Genomic DNA, 16886 nt, shown 5'->3' with positions numbered 1-16886 from the left:
GGAGAACTTACATGTTTTACAAAAATCCTTTAAAAATTTGCATTTTATTAATTTCACCATATTAAAAATGACAGAAAATAGTAAAAAAAAAAAAAAAAAAAAAAAGACTACTTAAGAGACATATTTCAGGCCCTATAAATCTGTAAAATCCAGGAGCTTCCGGATGCGTTGATCCCTGGGCCTCCTCAAGGCGACCCCTAAATCCAGGAGCTTCCGGAGGCTTTGTCCCCTGGGCCTCCTCAAGGCGGCCCCCAAACCCCCTGCCTCATAAACTTGCGCCCCCCCCCCTAACAGCAATTCCTAGATCCGCCCCTGGTAACTGTTTTCCCCGCGATATTGGAGTCTGTGATTAAAAGGATCCATTCAATTGGTTTAATTCGTTGACTTACAGTATATGTAAAAAATGGTAGCTTTAATGTCATTTACACCTAAACGAACATTATAAAAACGTAAAATAAAATATGGTTCACCCAAGCATTCATCGCAATGACGCATAAAGGCAACAAAAACTTGTAGATAGTATCTGAAAATTTTATCACCTGGAAAAAATGTCCTTATTTCTAACGATTTACTTTGTTCGATTTGTTTTCCCAAGCTAAACTTTAAGGTGGGACTTTCGTAAGATTCTTTAAAACAGCTGACCAACCCAGGTAATTCAACCTACTGAATAGGCTTCACCACGCTTTCACCCCGATACCCTCATCTCTGACTAAACGAAGAAATATTTTTAAAATCCCACAAGCCCCCGGAATAAATCCACACGTGATTGGCCATCTCCACAATATTTAGATTTCACGCTCCAACATTTTAACTTGCTTCATCGCGTCAACAGGTTTAAAGGGCATTTATGATCTCATTCAACAATGACTTTCCTTTAAATGGTGTGCAGGGTATGTACCCTAGTGGTAGAAATGACCATCGTTGTGTCCACTCGTCTGATTTTATCTTGTTACGTAATCATCAGTACCTTGGAATTTTCACAGCTTCAATCGTTGTTCAATGAAGATGACTTCCGTTGCGAAGAGAGGAGGTTTTCGAGGATGGTTGACAGATTGGAAATTAATCACGAAAAAATAAAGGCTCTGGAAACTCAAATCAGTAGTGTTGACCTTAAGAATCAACACAGTAAGTCTACTTTATAATTCAACAGTTTCATCAAATATTTCAAATAAGTACATGTGTTTGGTTTGAACGTATTTTATTGTAATATAATTACAAAGGGATCGGGCACAAGTTCTAAAAACTTAGACTGCCCTCTCCCTAAACATGTATTTAATTAGCTGATGGCTCTTTCTTGCACAAGAGCACATGTTTAATTATTTTTGTACCCATGTGGGGGGATTTCATACGTCTGTATGAACTGATTACTAACTAAAATAATATCTGTTATAGTCAACACTACAAAGTCGTCTCGGGTCTGTTTTCTTTTAGAAGAATGTCGTTTGTTAGTCAGATTCTGGTTGTCTTGGGGCGAAATTTCGTTGTTGTCCCAAGTGTATGAGCCGTCTCCTCTTTACATTGTATACCCAATTATATTTTCTTGAATAGGAATTATGTTTTATAGGATTGAAGTAATAAAACTTGAAAGTTGATCCTTGTTGTCTTTTTTATTTTTCAGATACAGAACAAAATAATGTCAGAATTTCTAAACTGGAAGAAAACGTTCAGCGTTTGACAAACAAAACCGGTGAGTTTGATTACGTACAAAAGATCCGATGTCATACCTTGTGTTTTGTTTAGCTTACATTTATGGTAAATATACCGGTATACAAAGAAAATGTGTACTGAAAGCAATAATGCGATCACATTATACATTAATAAAACGAGTGCAGAATATTTTATCTTCTATACATTATATACTACTTTATCATACATTAAGCCTAGATTTGGTTCTCACTTGGGAATGTAACAAGAGTTAGAAAAGATGGGGGGGGGACTAGCACAATACATGTTGGCGACATTGGTCACGGTTGCTATTTACATTAATGGATTCAGGCATTGATGATTGTCTTGCTATGCATCCTTAAACAGCCCACGTATAAATGGTGGGCCCTGGGCACAGATGTTCACCTGCTTAATCAACTAGTCCAGAGAAGTCATTCAATCATATACCAAGTCAAACAGCAAGTGAACTGTTGAGCCACGAGACTATGCCTAAGCACTGCACCACTAGTAGGAAAACCCGTACATAGACTGTACCACTAGTAGAAAACCCGTACATAGACTGTACCACTAGTAGACAACCCGTACATAGACTGTACCACTAGTAGGAAAACCCGTACATAGACTGTACCACTTGTAGGAAAACTCGTACATAGACTGTACCATTCTCTCACCAGAGGGCGCGTTACGCAAGCTTCACGGAACTCTGGGTAGAGAATGAGACTGTACCACTAGCCGACAACCCGTACATAGACTGCACCACTAGTAGGACAACCCGTACATAGACTGTACCACTAGTAGGAAAACCCGTACATAGACTGTACCACTAGTAGGAAAACTCGTACATAGACTGTACAATTCTCTCACCAGAGGGCGCGTTACGCAAGCTTCACGGAACTCTGGGTAGAGAATGAGACTGTACCACTAGTAGACAACCCGTACATAGACTGCACCACTAGTAGGACAACCCGTACATAGACTGTACCACTAGTAGGACAACCCGTACATAGGTGGCAGGGGACAGTTTCTTTGGTTTTGAAACATGTGGATAGGGGGTATACACCAAAGTCAGATTATGACAGACTAATGAAAAATCACATTTCCCTTTTATGTCAATACTTGTATTTCATATTAGTGTAGTTAATAAATTATGACCCTAAATTACATGTAATCTATAAATACTGGTGCTGGTGCACAAAACATGCTCTGAGCAGGTTCCCCTTTTTTGCTTTGATTTTCCCTCATTTAGGCTAATCCGCACCACCCCCACACCATCACAGTACCAAACATGGGGATTTAGACACTGTGCACAATCAAGAACCCTGTCTGCCCTTCTCAAAAATCTACCTCTCATATGGGGCCATCCACCTTCCCTCACAGCTACAGACCTTTTGCTAGACCCTGCATGTTTTCACCGGAATTTCTTCAGCAACTGACCACGTGTCTTAGTTTCGTATTTGCACCCATCTATATGCTAGGAATCATGGTGACACCTACATGTTGTATATCAACATTTTTATTAAGCACTCAGCTACATTTGACATGCATCCTAAAATTATTGTATACATTTTTACACATGTAATATCACTTCAAATATGGGGTATTTCCATTTTTTGAAAAAGTTGACCGGCCCTATAGTGCGAAACTGTCCCCTGCTACCATAGACTGCACCACTAGTAGGGCAACCCGTACATAGACTGTATCACTAGTGGACAACCCGTACATAGACTGTACCAATAGTAGACAACCCGTACATAGACTGTACCACTAGTAGGACAACCCGTTTTTTGTAAATTAAAGCACTCCAGTCACACTCGATATGAAATAATCAGTCTAAAAAGTTGACAATAAAAACGAAAGTGACTAGGTGTGTTTCAAGACAAAACCACACGTCTTTAACAGTCTACGAACGGTCAGTATACATGACAAAAAGTAAAAATTAGGACCAAATAAACAATTAGAACTGGCATGGTCCGAGACACTTGAATCGAAACATGCCCGTTTTGACCCTATGTAAATCTGGGAGCTAGGTGTAAACCACCACCCCACACTATCCCGAACTAAGCAAGTGGTTGAATCGAAACATGCCCGTTTTGACCCTATGTAAATCTGGAAGCCAGGTGTAAACCACCACCCCACACTATCCCGAACTAAGCAAGTGGTTATATGTGTACATAGCTGTTCACTCTAGAATTATAGCGGTCTCACTATCCAGGGGCCCATGTCTGCTCTTCTCTTAGTCTTGTATTCTTTATAGGATTTGTAAGATTTGTTTGTTTTGAACGTATTTAATGAATGACACCACAGAGTCGTCCACTTCTGCTTCATACTTAGATATTTCATTGAAAGTAGATATTAACGGCAAACTAACAACTCAACTTTATGACAAACGGGATGTTTTCTGCTTCTCCATCGTCAACTTCCCATATGTATGTAGCAATATTCCATTATCACCTGCATATGGTGTGTCCAGGGGTCCGTGTTTGCCAAACTATCTATTTTGAATTGCTTGTAGGAGTTATGGGATTGATCACTGTTCGTTATCTTCACCTTTCATTGATTAAATCAAAAGATTGTGAACTAGTCCAACAACTTACCAGTCCCTCCTAATCTTAATGTTCGTTATCTTCATTTGTTCTTTGGATAATGTAAGATAACCCTCATTCATACAGGAAAAAATGAGTATCATTGGTGGGATCAACCCCCGATTTTCAAAGAACAGGCCCAAATTGACATATGTAATCTATTTGGCACCATTTGCTCCAAATTGCTGTCTCAACTTTGAGTTTAAACAACGTAATTATCTAAGGTTTTGTTCCTTTATTCTGCTCATCCACCGTCATGCTTGATTAGAGTGGCGCTGTGGGCATGCGCTGAGTCTGCCTGTGACGTCAGCGACAGCTTCTGACACCTGTTGCAACTGCTCACTGAAAAGTAACGTAGTTTGGAACTCGGACACGGTATATCTGGGTGCTGGTCGACCTAAGGTGGGAATTAGCGCCGTCTATTGACCCGTCAGTTCCCTTCTGTCGCCTCCTTCGTCTTGGGGAATTAGCCCGTCTATTGACCCGTCAGTTCCCTTCTGTCGCCTCCTTCGTCTTATCACGGTCGTTGGCTCTAGGTTTTTTCTTTGGCTTGATGAAAGGTGAAAATAACGAACAGTAATCAATCTCATCACTCCTATAAGGAATAGAAAATAATCAGTTGGGCAAACACGGATCCCTGGACATACCAGAAGTGGGATCATGTGCTTGGGAGGAATAAGCATCCCCTGTCGACCAGTCACAACCGCCATGAGTCCCATGTCTTGATCAGGTAAACGGAGTAATCCGTAGTCAAAATCAGTGGTCTATTGAGTATTAACCAGCAACAGATATATTAATATACCTTATTCCATATTATTGCATTATATATTCTGCATTAGTTTCGTCCCCAGACTCCGTGCAGATAATATGTTAGAGTATTTGAACACCACATCTTTGATTCTCGGTTTCTGCATGCAACTTGATTACTAAAACTAATGAAATTTAGTCAACACTTCAAATAGGTCTTGGCTTTTTAAAAAAAGAAGAATGTCGTTTGTCAATTAGATTCTGGTTGTCTTAAGGGCGAAATTTCATTTTGTCTCACCTTTTATGAGCCTCTTTACCTGTATATCGTTATTTTGAATAGTAAGTACATTTTATAGCATTGAATAAAAGGTCAAAACCTGATCCGTCTTCTCTTTTTCAGATACAGAACAAAATAATGTCAGAATTTCTAAACTGGAAGAAAAAGTGAACAGCTTGACAAACAAAACCGGTGAGTTTGATTCAGTACAAAACAATCGATGTACCGGTCTTAGGTTGTGGCTTCCGCGAGTTAACGTTTGTGAACTATCGGTTGGCTCACTACACCCTGAACTAGTTTCTCAAATCAGTACGAATTGATTTAATCATAAAACATATCATGATATATAATAAGTATATATATCAAAAAGGCAGAATATATGCTAATTTGGATCAAAAGCATGATTTTCAAAAACATTTTTTTCAACACATGAGCTAGAAGACTCTGGCGGATTTGCACTCGAGATCTGCGGTTCATCAGCCCAATACTTGCTTTAACCAATGCGTTACGATGTTAGACAAAGAAATCGATCGATACAAACACTTTCACAAAACATTTAAATCGCCGTCTTGTGACATATTGTTATAAAGAGTATAAGTTTTAGTGTTGTGGGCTACCTTTAAAATGTGTACCAACAGCAATTATGCCATTAGATGATCGGTCAACAGGGGATGCTTACTCCTCATAGGCACCTGGTCCAACCTCTGGTACGCCCTACTCTTAATTTTGTATTGCTTGTAGGAATTATGAGGTTGGTCACTGTTCGTTATTTTACCTATTCATGTACCAATGAAACGAGTTCAAAATTGTAGTCATAATTAGTTTAATCTAAATACAATTTATATTGCACTATTTTTTCCCCTATAATTCATATTGCACTATATTTTTCCCTTATAATTCATATTGCACTAATTTTTTCTCCTATAATTTATATTGCACTATGTTTTTCTCCTCAGATTCCGTGCGGCTGATGGGGAGGGAGTTTTACCTAGTTTACCCCCCTCTGTTTGTGGATGATGGCCATAGTTACTGTGTCCTGTACGTGGTGTCTATAGGCGCCGGATCCTGCAATGTGGCTCTACCACTGCTCAACAAGAGTCACACGCTAGAACTAAAACACGGGGAAAACCAACTCTTTCTGCCAGCATCATACATGGCGCTTGAAAACCAAGTGGAGGGAAAGGGAGTCCACATTGAGTGTGATGTTTTCGTCAATGTCTACGCCGCCAAACACGACAGATACACCAAAATAGTATTTTTGGTTTTACCAATACATTTTAGATTCCATTATGAGTACAGATATGTTCCCTCTATTCAACCAAACCCTGTTTCTGAATCACGTGCATATCTTTATAACAGTACCTTATCTATAGTATCTAGCGGCGATCACAATATAGTGCAAATAAAACTGAATGTAACGGAGGAGGGGGCAATTCATATTCGTGGCCAGGATTATGCATACAACGAGAGTATACAACTAACAATGAACAAATATGAATCTGTTGTCATTTCCAATTCCATGGATTTGACCGGAAGTACTATATCTTCTATCGATCCCATATCCGTTGCGACGGGTAACAAATGTGGACGATTAAACGACAGTTATGCATGTAATGGAATGAATTTCGTGATTCCTGTGGATAACTCGCGTGATATTACCGGGTACGATACGGAACACGGATTCATCACACCTTTTTTCGCTTCGTTCGTGAGAGGTTACAAAGTAAGGATAGTATCCACGAGACCTGACTATCGCCTGCAGTACAGATTAGGACACGAAGATAAACTGGAGACCATCTTTGTTCAAAGTGATTATATAGATATTGATGTGGATTCAAATATTCCCGTTTATATCCGGACGAGTCGATTTGTGTCTGTCACTGTGATAACGCCGGGAAAATGTAATACGGACGGAATTGGTACCGCCTTCATGTTGTACATTCCAGATCAGCGGGCCCTTCTGACGGAGTATCACTTCGCGGTGCCTGACCTCAATACGACGAGCTTTATAACAGTAATAGACAGAAACGTTTCTAATATACGACTTGACGATAAAACTATAGATGGGGAGAGAAAAACTATTTATGACATCAATGCAAATCCATTTGAAGTGGTAGCCTTAGCAATACAAACTGGATATCATGTGGTCAGAAATATTTTACAAGAACCTTTTTCTTTATATGTTTACGGAAAGCAAAAACCTAATCTCGGATACGGTTATGTTGCAGGATTCAAAATCGAAAAATGAATTACCATGTAATGTTGTGTTGTGATGAGATTATTCAATATTAAAGGAATTCGTTTTAAAATTTTATTTTTTTTATACAAAAAACACATCAATTTTACAAGTTCATGATCAAAAGTGAAATATTGAATAAATTTCTACGATTTTTTTTTCTTTTCCACAAAGGAGGAAATTGAAGTCGATGTAGTTTATATTGTACAGAGATTGCTGATGTGGTTAAAGATGGCTGTATAATTTGATTCGTTCAAATAAAATAAAAATGAACGATTGAAATATTTATAACTTGTAACCTTGCGGTGTGACTGCAGGTTACTAGAGTTGATTCGACATAAATTCATATATACCAGTAGTATATGCCAAAAAGTTCGTAGATCTACATGGTAGGTTAGGTTATTAATGCGCGTGACATCAGACAAAGGTCGAAAAGTCCAAACTAAATCTATTAATAAATCTTTTGCTGGATAATGACAACGTGCATGTGCGCGAAATTTATTACTTAACGGAAATAAAACAAGTATTTTTATTGCTTTTCCCCCAAATGCAAAGACATCTAAATCGTTTGGTGTGAATTTATTAATTTTTGAAGATACCAGGTGTTGCAACGTTTTTCACAGTATGTATTAACATTTCACTCGTGGTCTTGGTTTTCCAATGAAATTGTTTCCTTTACAACAAATTGCATTTCACGAAACGAAAATTGAAATTTACGATCATCAAAACACAGCTGGAATCGACATTATTTATGATAAGAAAATTTTACAGATAATTTGAAAAAAAGAAATGAATGAGATCTTGTAATTTATTCTCAGATTTCGAATCGTAACCTTTGGTATAAGTGAATGAGGTTGAATATAAATTAGGGGTGGGTGTGTTTGCATTGACATAAGAGCAAGTTTCTAACTTTATTTTGATCGATTTCCTGAATCGTCACTTTCTCCGTAAGCTTGCACTTGGAATGAACTTGAAAAGTTCACCTGTAGTAAGCGAGGAACCTGAGTGTGCCTGCACAGACTTCACAGTGAGTAACGCATTAAATTAGCTGCACATCAGAGTTTGCAACATGGAAAGAAAGCAATGCCAAGGGCTGTGATCCTATCGCAATTGTTTTGATGGAAAACGAAACAATATGTAAATATACAGCACGTGCGACGTGATTCAATGGAAATTAAAATTCATACTACGTCCTTAAAAAGTTGTCAGTTCAATCATCATTTTAATTCGAGCTGTCACATGAGTTAGTCATTAGCTTCAAAATCATTGATGATACATGTAATTAATTGATTACGCATCCGTATTGAGTTTCAATATACGATTGATCTTCGTATAATTATTTACAACTTTAACATCGAAGATGGAGAGTGATATTTATAATTTCCCTGTTAATTTTTTTCCCTACGATTTATCAATAATTTGATGAGATTTATGCCTTCTTTCTATTCATGCTTTGATATGAAATTATTTACATGATGCTATACAATGAAATGCCACATGTGGACGCCTGGAATCGAAATAATGAGAATGACGTCGCGATACCTTTCGTCACGTTCGTCAGATATCAAGGCTTCGTCTTCATTCCCTTGTTTTGCATCCCAGTCAGTATTGTTATCGAGACAGACTACAAACTTTTATTTAGACTGTATACAACTCTGGGTGGTAGGAATGTCACATTTTAAGTAGCGGGAGCAATTAAGAAACCCTGGTCACGTTTCCCTTCTCTGTTTCATTTTACTTGCACGACATTTTACTGGGTAGATAATAGACTCGAACCTCTGCACTGGGTACCAATGTATACCGTATATTGTAAACATCTTATTCGCGAGAACTTTATTTAGCAAGACTAGTGTTCTCGAATATTATCGCGAAAATAAAGTCTCACAAAATAAAAGTGATCTACATCATTAACAAACCAGTTACTAGCTTACGGGATCCAGGACGCCTATTTCTACTGTTACGAATCTGTATCGAGTACTTAGTAAAAAAAAAAATTATAAACTTAATGCAAACTTTTTAAAAAATGATGAAAATGGATATACTAAATTTCTGTTTATAAAATAAAATGAATAAATTTCACTGCATGGAATTTAATTTTTGACCACTATTTCTTAATTATGTCCTATATCTAATGGGGAAAACTTTATTTAAAGTTATAAAGGGAGGGACAATACATCACAATTTTTTAATATAATAGAAAATATACAAATTCTTGATATTTTAAGAACTTAATAGCTGTGCTAATTACAACCAGAATAAACCAATATATACATGTACATCAATTCATGTATTAAATTTTTTGTTTTACAGGCCCATACCGAGGGGGGGGGGGTGCAAACGCACCCCCCCCCCCCTATGAAAACCATTAAGCACTATTAAAGTCGGCTGTGTAAATCATCAAGCACTATTAAAGTCAAATATTTTCTAAAATCCCTAGCTTTTACTTTCACAGTAAGGAATATCACGAAATAAATTCAATACATATTGCCTATGCGATGACCAATTTTAGTATGTTTCCCCTTTCATATTTATGAGTATTAAATAAGTAAATAAAAAGCAAAAATTGCATCCAGGATAGAGCATTTTTACCCTTATTTTTCTCTATTTCTCTTCTGCTTCCGGGGGGCTTCGCCCCCCAGGACCCCCCCCCCCCCACCGGGCTTCGCCCTGGACCCGCTTGGGGGCCTTAAGCGGCCCCCAAACCGCTCGCCGTAAATTTATGCACCCCCCCCCCCTCCCATTGAAAAAGTCTGGGTACGGGCCTGTTTTAGCATGTGACCTTAAACTACTCCAGACAAAGACTAAGTGTGTGTGTGTGAGAGAGAGAGAGAGAGAGAGAGAGAGAGAGAGAGAGAGAGAGAGAGAGAGAGAGAGAGAGAGAGAGGGGGGGGGGGAGAGGAGAGGTCGTTGTCTGGTGAAATATAGGTTCCAACAGCACTGAGAAGTTACACGTAACCGGCTTTTGTTTGGAGAAACCCCACGACTACTGAGCACTGTTTTCCGAACACATAGCCTCTCGATTTCTGACGACATCAGTTCAGGGGTCAGAGGTCAGAGTAAATGAACACGGTGATCCAGCTGCAGAACTGTAGCTATTGGGACATATTAGATGTGTTCCGATATTCCCTTAAGAGAGCTACCCTCTAGCTATTGGGACATATTAGATCTGTTCCGATATTCCCTCAGAGAGCTACACTCTAGCTATTGGGACATATTAGATCTGTTCCGATATTCCCTCAGAGAGCTACCTTCTAGCTATTGGGACATATCAGATCTGTTCCGATATTCCCTCAGAGAGCTACACTCTAGCTATTGGGACATATCATATCTGTTCCGATATTCCCTCAGAGAGCTACCCTCTAGCTATTGGGACATATCAGATCTGTTCCGATATTCCCTCAGAGAGCTACCCTCTAGCTATTGGGACATATTAGATCTGTTCCGATATTTCCTCAGAGAGCTACACTCTAGCTATTGGGACATATCAGATCTGTTCCGATATTCCCTCAGAGAGCTACACTCTAGCTATTGGGACATATTAGATCTGTTCCGATATTTCCTCAGAGAGCTACACTCTAGCTATTGGGACATATTAGATGTGTTCCGATATTCCCTCAGAGAGCTACCCTCTAGCTATTGGGACATATCAGATCTGTTCCGATATTCCCTCAGAGAGCTACCCTCTAGCTATTGGGACATATCAGATCTGTTCCGATATTCCCTCAGAGAGCTACCCTCTAGCTATTGGGACATATCAGATCTGTTCCGATATTCCCTCAGAGAGCTACCCTCTAGCTATTGGGACATATCAGATCTGTTCCGATATTCCCTCAGAGAGCTACACTCTAGCTATTGGGACATATCAGATCTGTTCCGATATTCCCTCAGAGAGCTACACTCTAGCTATTGGGACATATTAGATCTGTTCCGATATTCCCTCAGAGAACTACCTTCTGCAGCTAACTACGATACAGAGTAAAAGATCACCATCCTATGATATAGTAATTGTCAATGAACACATCAAATCCGAAGAATAAAGAAATTACAGAAACCTGAGGAGATCGAGATGTGTTGAAGAGCACAAAAATACATCAATTCATACATCTTATTTTAGAAAGCCTGCGTGGTTGTACAACTTCTTGCGGATCAGATCTATAATGAAAAGGTGAAGAAAACGAACAGTGATTAATCTCATTAATCCTATAAAGAGGTCCAAAGCATGAAACTATCAATTGGTGTTCTAAACTGTGTGTTTCGATTGTGAATTATAGATTATGACTCTAAACTGATATATCCTGGCTATTTACATGTAGTTATGATGTACAAATGCATATCAAATAGACAAACTTATATACACAACGCTTAACGAACAACATGCGATATAATCAGTCAACCGTTGGATCTACCAGGCATTATAAAACAGAGGAATTGTCAGATGACTTTGACCTTGAAGAAGAATTCACAAATCCAAAACCTAAGAAGAATACAATTAACCTACTACGTGATGTTTGAGCAAGTTTAGAAGCATCAGGATTTTTCATATTGTATATACTAATCTCCCCCCCCCCCCCCCCCAAAGCATTCATATCATGAATGAATTAATACAATGGACATTAGTGGTAGAGGGCCTCTGGAGAGATAGCTACAAGTGTACTGTATATCATAGTGCTGTTGATGTTCAGTGTTGTTGTTGTTTAGTGTTGTTGTTCAGTGTTGTTGTTGTTCAGTGTTGTTGTTGTTTAGTGTTGTTGTTGTTCAGTGTTGTTGTTGTTCGGTGTTGTTGTTCAGTGTTGTTGTTCAGTGCAGGTTTGCTGCATCTAAGGATCAATCGGAAGGCGGGAGCCAGTAAATCACTCTATCCAAAGCGTGGTACGATAAAATTTCGTCATTTTCATGACTTGCACATTTATCTGTGTTCTGGTCTCTCAAACAAAAAAACTAACAGAACTGTTGCCAGGTTACACGTTCAGTGTGTACCGGGCGGTCAAGCAGTCGCTGTTGTTTCCGAGAATCAACACACACTTCCTTCTTAGCACGTTTCACTCGAACCCAATAACCACAATTGTTTTGCTTTTCACTATTTGCATGTCGCTTTTCAAACATGGTTTAACTTTCATAAATGCTTAGATGGTACCGAAGTCCCGATCACACCCTTATACAAGTACGAGTGCTGACGGAATGTGACGTCAACAAAGTGTTTAGTACATGTTTCTCGCGTAACCTATCTAATTCTTACATTGCCTCTGGATTACTAAATACAGAAGATAGATAATACGGATTTTTGTTTAATACGAGATTTTTATATTCCTCTTATAATTTTTATCCATTCAGAAAAAAAAATTCCTTCAAATTACCCTTCATTTTTATCCCATCATATGGCATGATCTTTAACAAATTTAATAATAGAGATGGTGTTCTGTCGGCAAATAAAAGAATGAGGCTCACTGAATTGTGGACCTTTTAAAATGGGTGACTTTAGGTCATTTTCAACTTTCTTGAAAAGAAGATTTTTAAATAACCCCACCTATTTTATTTTTTGCGTTGGCGAGAATTCGTTGTTTTCTTTTATACGCCCCGTGAAAAAAATACATTTCTTCTTTTAAGCAATACTAGAGGTCGAGTGCCCTTGGATTGAAGGCAAGATTCTGTTTGCTAGCTTGAATAGAACATTTTCTAAGATTCATATCTTGATTGAATTCGATCTTAATTCGATGATCCGACTGTTAACTAGGATAACGACATTAAAATACAGAGAAATAGGAATGATTATAACTCACAAATTTTGTTTATTAATTTAAATTATTTCCATATTTTCACAGTGTAGTCCAAAACAGTTGGGGGGGGTATAGAGTTATATAGGGTGAGGAAATATATTTCAATATCATAGAAAATTTACAAGTCCCCTATTTTTTGTAGGAATTTTATACTTGTACTTCTTATAAGCAGATTAAGCCATAAAATATATATCAACCCATTCATGCATATTTTTTTTCTGGTATCAAGTGTCACATTTACTATGGGAGCCCACAAGGGACCAATCAATAGTTTTTCGCGTGGGAAAACAGAAATTATGATACAATATTCCTTTGAATACTGTCAAAGAGATCATATTCATTTATTCATGTTTTAGAATTCTATTTACATGTAAATGGTATAATCATGGAGAATTGAGAAAGGTGAGATAACGAACAGTGATCAATCTCATAACTCCTATAAGCAATACAAAACAGAGAGTTGGGCAAAAACAGACCTCTGGACACACCAGAGGTAGGATCAGGTGCCTAGGAGGAGTAAGCATCCCCTGTCGACCGGTCATGGTGTAATCCGTAGTCCAAATCAGTGTACCAAGAACAGCCTAACAATCGATATGAAACACATCAGACAGCATTTGACCCAATTGTGAAATGCTGACTCCAAACGAGACTATTGAAACCCCTGTACTATCAACTTGTTTGTCAGTAGCCTGCCTCGATTTAAAAACTGATCATATGCAGAACAAACTCTTGCGTAATATAGTATCGAATCAGCTGAGAGATATAAACACCATATGCATGTGATAATGGAATATGGCTACATAAATATGGAAAGTTGACAATGGGAAAGTTTAAATCATTCCGTTTGTCATACAGTTGAGTTGTCAGTTGCCATTAATGTCTACTTTCAATAAATATCTAAACATGAAGCAAAAATGGATGATTATGTGGTGTCTTTTATTTCGAGTTCACTGGGATATATTGAATCGACATATGAATGAAAATTATCATTGTTAATAGATAAAACGTCGTCGATATATCCAAATGTCGAATTGAAGGCCACAGAAAGAGAATTTTTTATTCTCACGTAGAAATTTTTGAATAGATTCTGCTTCATAGGAATATAAAAACAGGTCAGCTAACAAAGGAACACAATTCGTGCCCATGGGAATTCCAACAGACTGTTGGAAGAGCTGATCACCAAAGACCTCGAAGATATTGTCAATGAGGAACTCCAGCATATCTTTTATTTCAACTTCAGAGTACTTGTGCGTGGAATCAAAGTGGTGTTTAACGTTGTAATTTTTGGATGACTGATCACTAGATAAGAATATTTGCGTTTTATATTTTTGTTGAGGAAGCAACTGGTTATGATGTCAAAAAGTCTAGTCTTTAATTTATCGTGGGGAATGGTCTTATAAAGTGTTGAAAAGTAAAACGTTTTGATGTTATTGATTTGAGAAAAGTTTTACGATTTCAAGTTTACTAACAGTTCTTTATAATATTTTAAAATCTACATTTGATTTACACCACTTCTGGCATATGTAGTCGCACAGTACGTTTGAGGTTTCTCCACAGCTGTTAATGTTTTCGTGGGGAGCAAATATAGGGGCTTGGTAGAACACTTACTGGATCCAGGAATGTATACTTGTTTGTAAGGGTTTTGTAAGTAAAACAGAAATTTCATAGATTTCGAAACGCTGACGAGAACAAACAAATCAGACCAGTTTGTGATGAATTCAAATATAGTCATATCATATGTATACTTATTATCAAATGACAAAATTTCATTTGTTTTGTGTAGTATTTATCATTCAGAAAGTTTTCAACGCTTTGTATTGTAGTGCAACAATCAACCATTGTATTTAGTACTAATTCTTTCGTTTCGTGAGATACTATTATTCACTGCAGCTTAAATTCACAAAACCAATATTCACTTAAACTTAGCATAATTTCTGGATTAAGAAACGTGAACCTCCAATGAACTAACGTTCTCGTCCCAAAGGCGGGGCTTGAAAAAACACGACCCACCAATGAGGAAACGTCCTGGCCTGGAGGTTATAAAACATTTACCGTACTCGTACTCAAACTCAGCCATGTTTGTTTTGAGTACAACTCTGAGCAAGCTTCGAAACATACTCGAAAAATCTTGAGCATTCACTCCATTTGAGTATGAGAATGATATTATAAAATTTTTATAACCTTCACTTTTAAGTATGAATAATATTTTGAGCAGACTTTGAGTTTGAGTTTGAAAACGTGCTCAAAAAAGTTTTATAGCCTCCAGGCCTGGTCTTTTGAGGCAACGTTCTGGTCCCAGAGGCGTAGTTTGAACAAACATTAACCTCCAATGAAGCATTGCCCCGTGCCCGGAGGCGTGGTTTGAAGAAACATGAACCTCCAATGAGGCAATGTCCCGTGCCCGGAGGCGTGGTTTGAAGAAACATGAACCTCCAATGAGGCAACGTCCTGGTCCCGGAGGCGTGGTTTGAAGAAACATGAACCTCCAATGAGGCAATGCCCCGTGCCCGGAGGCGTGGTTTGAAGAAACATGAACCTCCAATGAGGTAACGTCCTGTTTCCGGAGGCGTGATTGGAATAAACACGAATTTATAAACTACATATTGCATACTAATTTAACCAATTCCACCCTTGCGGTTCTTGAGAAGATTCTAAAAATATTTTCTATATACTCAAAATTATGACAAACGCCTTACGGGATGCCTTCTCCACTATTGCTAGTACAGGGGTTTCAACAGTCTCGTTTGAAGCCAGCACTTCACAAAATCTATGGTCGTTATTATTATACGACCTGTTGTTGAGTTGAATGCTGTCTGACGTGTTTCATACGAATTCTTTATATACTGATTTTGACTACGGATTACCCCGTTTACCTGATGAAGAGAGCTGGCTCGCTGCGAGTGTGACTGGTCAACAAGGAATGCTTACTCCTCCTTGGAATAAATTTAAAATTCTCATTATGCAAAGAAACTTTCAATGCAAAGTTTGTTTTTTCTGGACCGATGTATCCCAAGAAAACTTTTAAGAAGTTGAAATTGTGAGAAGTTAACAGAAGACACACAGGATAATGGCTATGAATAAAAGCAATAATTGTATTAATGTTATAATGTTGTGTTGAAACTTTGAAAGCTTCACGTCCCAAATATTTACAATTATTAGTGTAAAATGGTTAAAAAGCCGAGATGTGTTATAAAACACGTATGCCCCCGGATGGCAGCAAAGTAATTCTGGTACCAAAAAAAAAAGGTCTTGTCACAAGGAATACACATGTGAAATATGGAAGTAATATCACTAACCATTCAAAAGTTATGCCTAGGTTAATCTTAGTTATTTAGGTAAAACTCCCAGGTTAAATGTAAAGACTTCGGTACCCAAAGAAGGGTGTTGTCGTAAGGAATACGCATGTGAAATATGAAAGCCATATCGGTTATGTCAAGGTTAAACTTAGGTAAAAACTCCTAGGTCAAAAATTTTGGTTTCAAAATAAGGGTTTAGTCACAAGGGATACACTTGTGAAATATGAAAGCTCTGGCACTAAGCGTTCAAAAGTTTTTGCGGACAAACAGACAGACAATATTCAGTTATGACTGAGTTCTATCATACAT

General features: G+C 38.0%; 1 protein-coding gene across 1 annotated transcript; it reads left to right on the top strand.

Moving 5' to 3' along the window:
• The first annotated feature begins 785 nt into the window (after nucleotides 1-785).
• Nucleotides 786-7580, top strand: LOC125683781 (uncharacterized). Its single transcript, XM_048925240.2, has 4 exons — nucleotides 786-1125; nucleotides 1619-1687; nucleotides 5395-5463; nucleotides 6228-7580. The coding sequence occupies exons 1-4, from the start codon at nucleotides 879-881 to the stop codon at nucleotides 7517-7519; spliced, it is 1677 nt and encodes a 558-aa protein (XP_048781197.2). The 5' UTR covers nucleotides 786-878; the 3' UTR covers nucleotides 7520-7580.
• Nucleotides 7581-16886: the final 9306 nt, after the last annotated feature.

Source organism: Ostrea edulis, chromosome 6 (genome assembly GCF_947568905.1).
Source record: "Ostrea edulis chromosome 6, xbOstEdul1.1, whole genome shotgun sequence".
Classification (NCBI taxonomy): Eukaryota; Metazoa; Mollusca; class Bivalvia; order Ostreida; family Ostreidae; genus Ostrea; species Ostrea edulis.
The sequence above is the reverse complement of the archived record's forward strand: the minus strand, read 5'-3'. Positions and strand labels throughout refer to the sequence as shown.

What these genes read in the sequence shown, in the direction of transcription:
- LOC125683781 (XM_048925240.2), top strand. Translation starts at nt 879, where the DNA reads ATGGTGTGCAGGGTATGTACCCTAGTGGTAGAAATGACCATCGTTGTG. An exon ending in TGACCTTAAGAATCAACACA is followed by an intron (nt 1,126 to 1,618) that starts GTAAGTCTACTT and finishes TTTATTTTTCAG; the next exon opens with ATACAGAACAAAATAATGTC. An exon ending in CAGCTTGACAAACAAAACCG is followed by an intron (nt 5,464 to 6,227) that starts GTGAGTTTGATT and finishes TTTTCTCCTCAG; the next exon opens with ATTCCGTGCGGCTGATGGGG.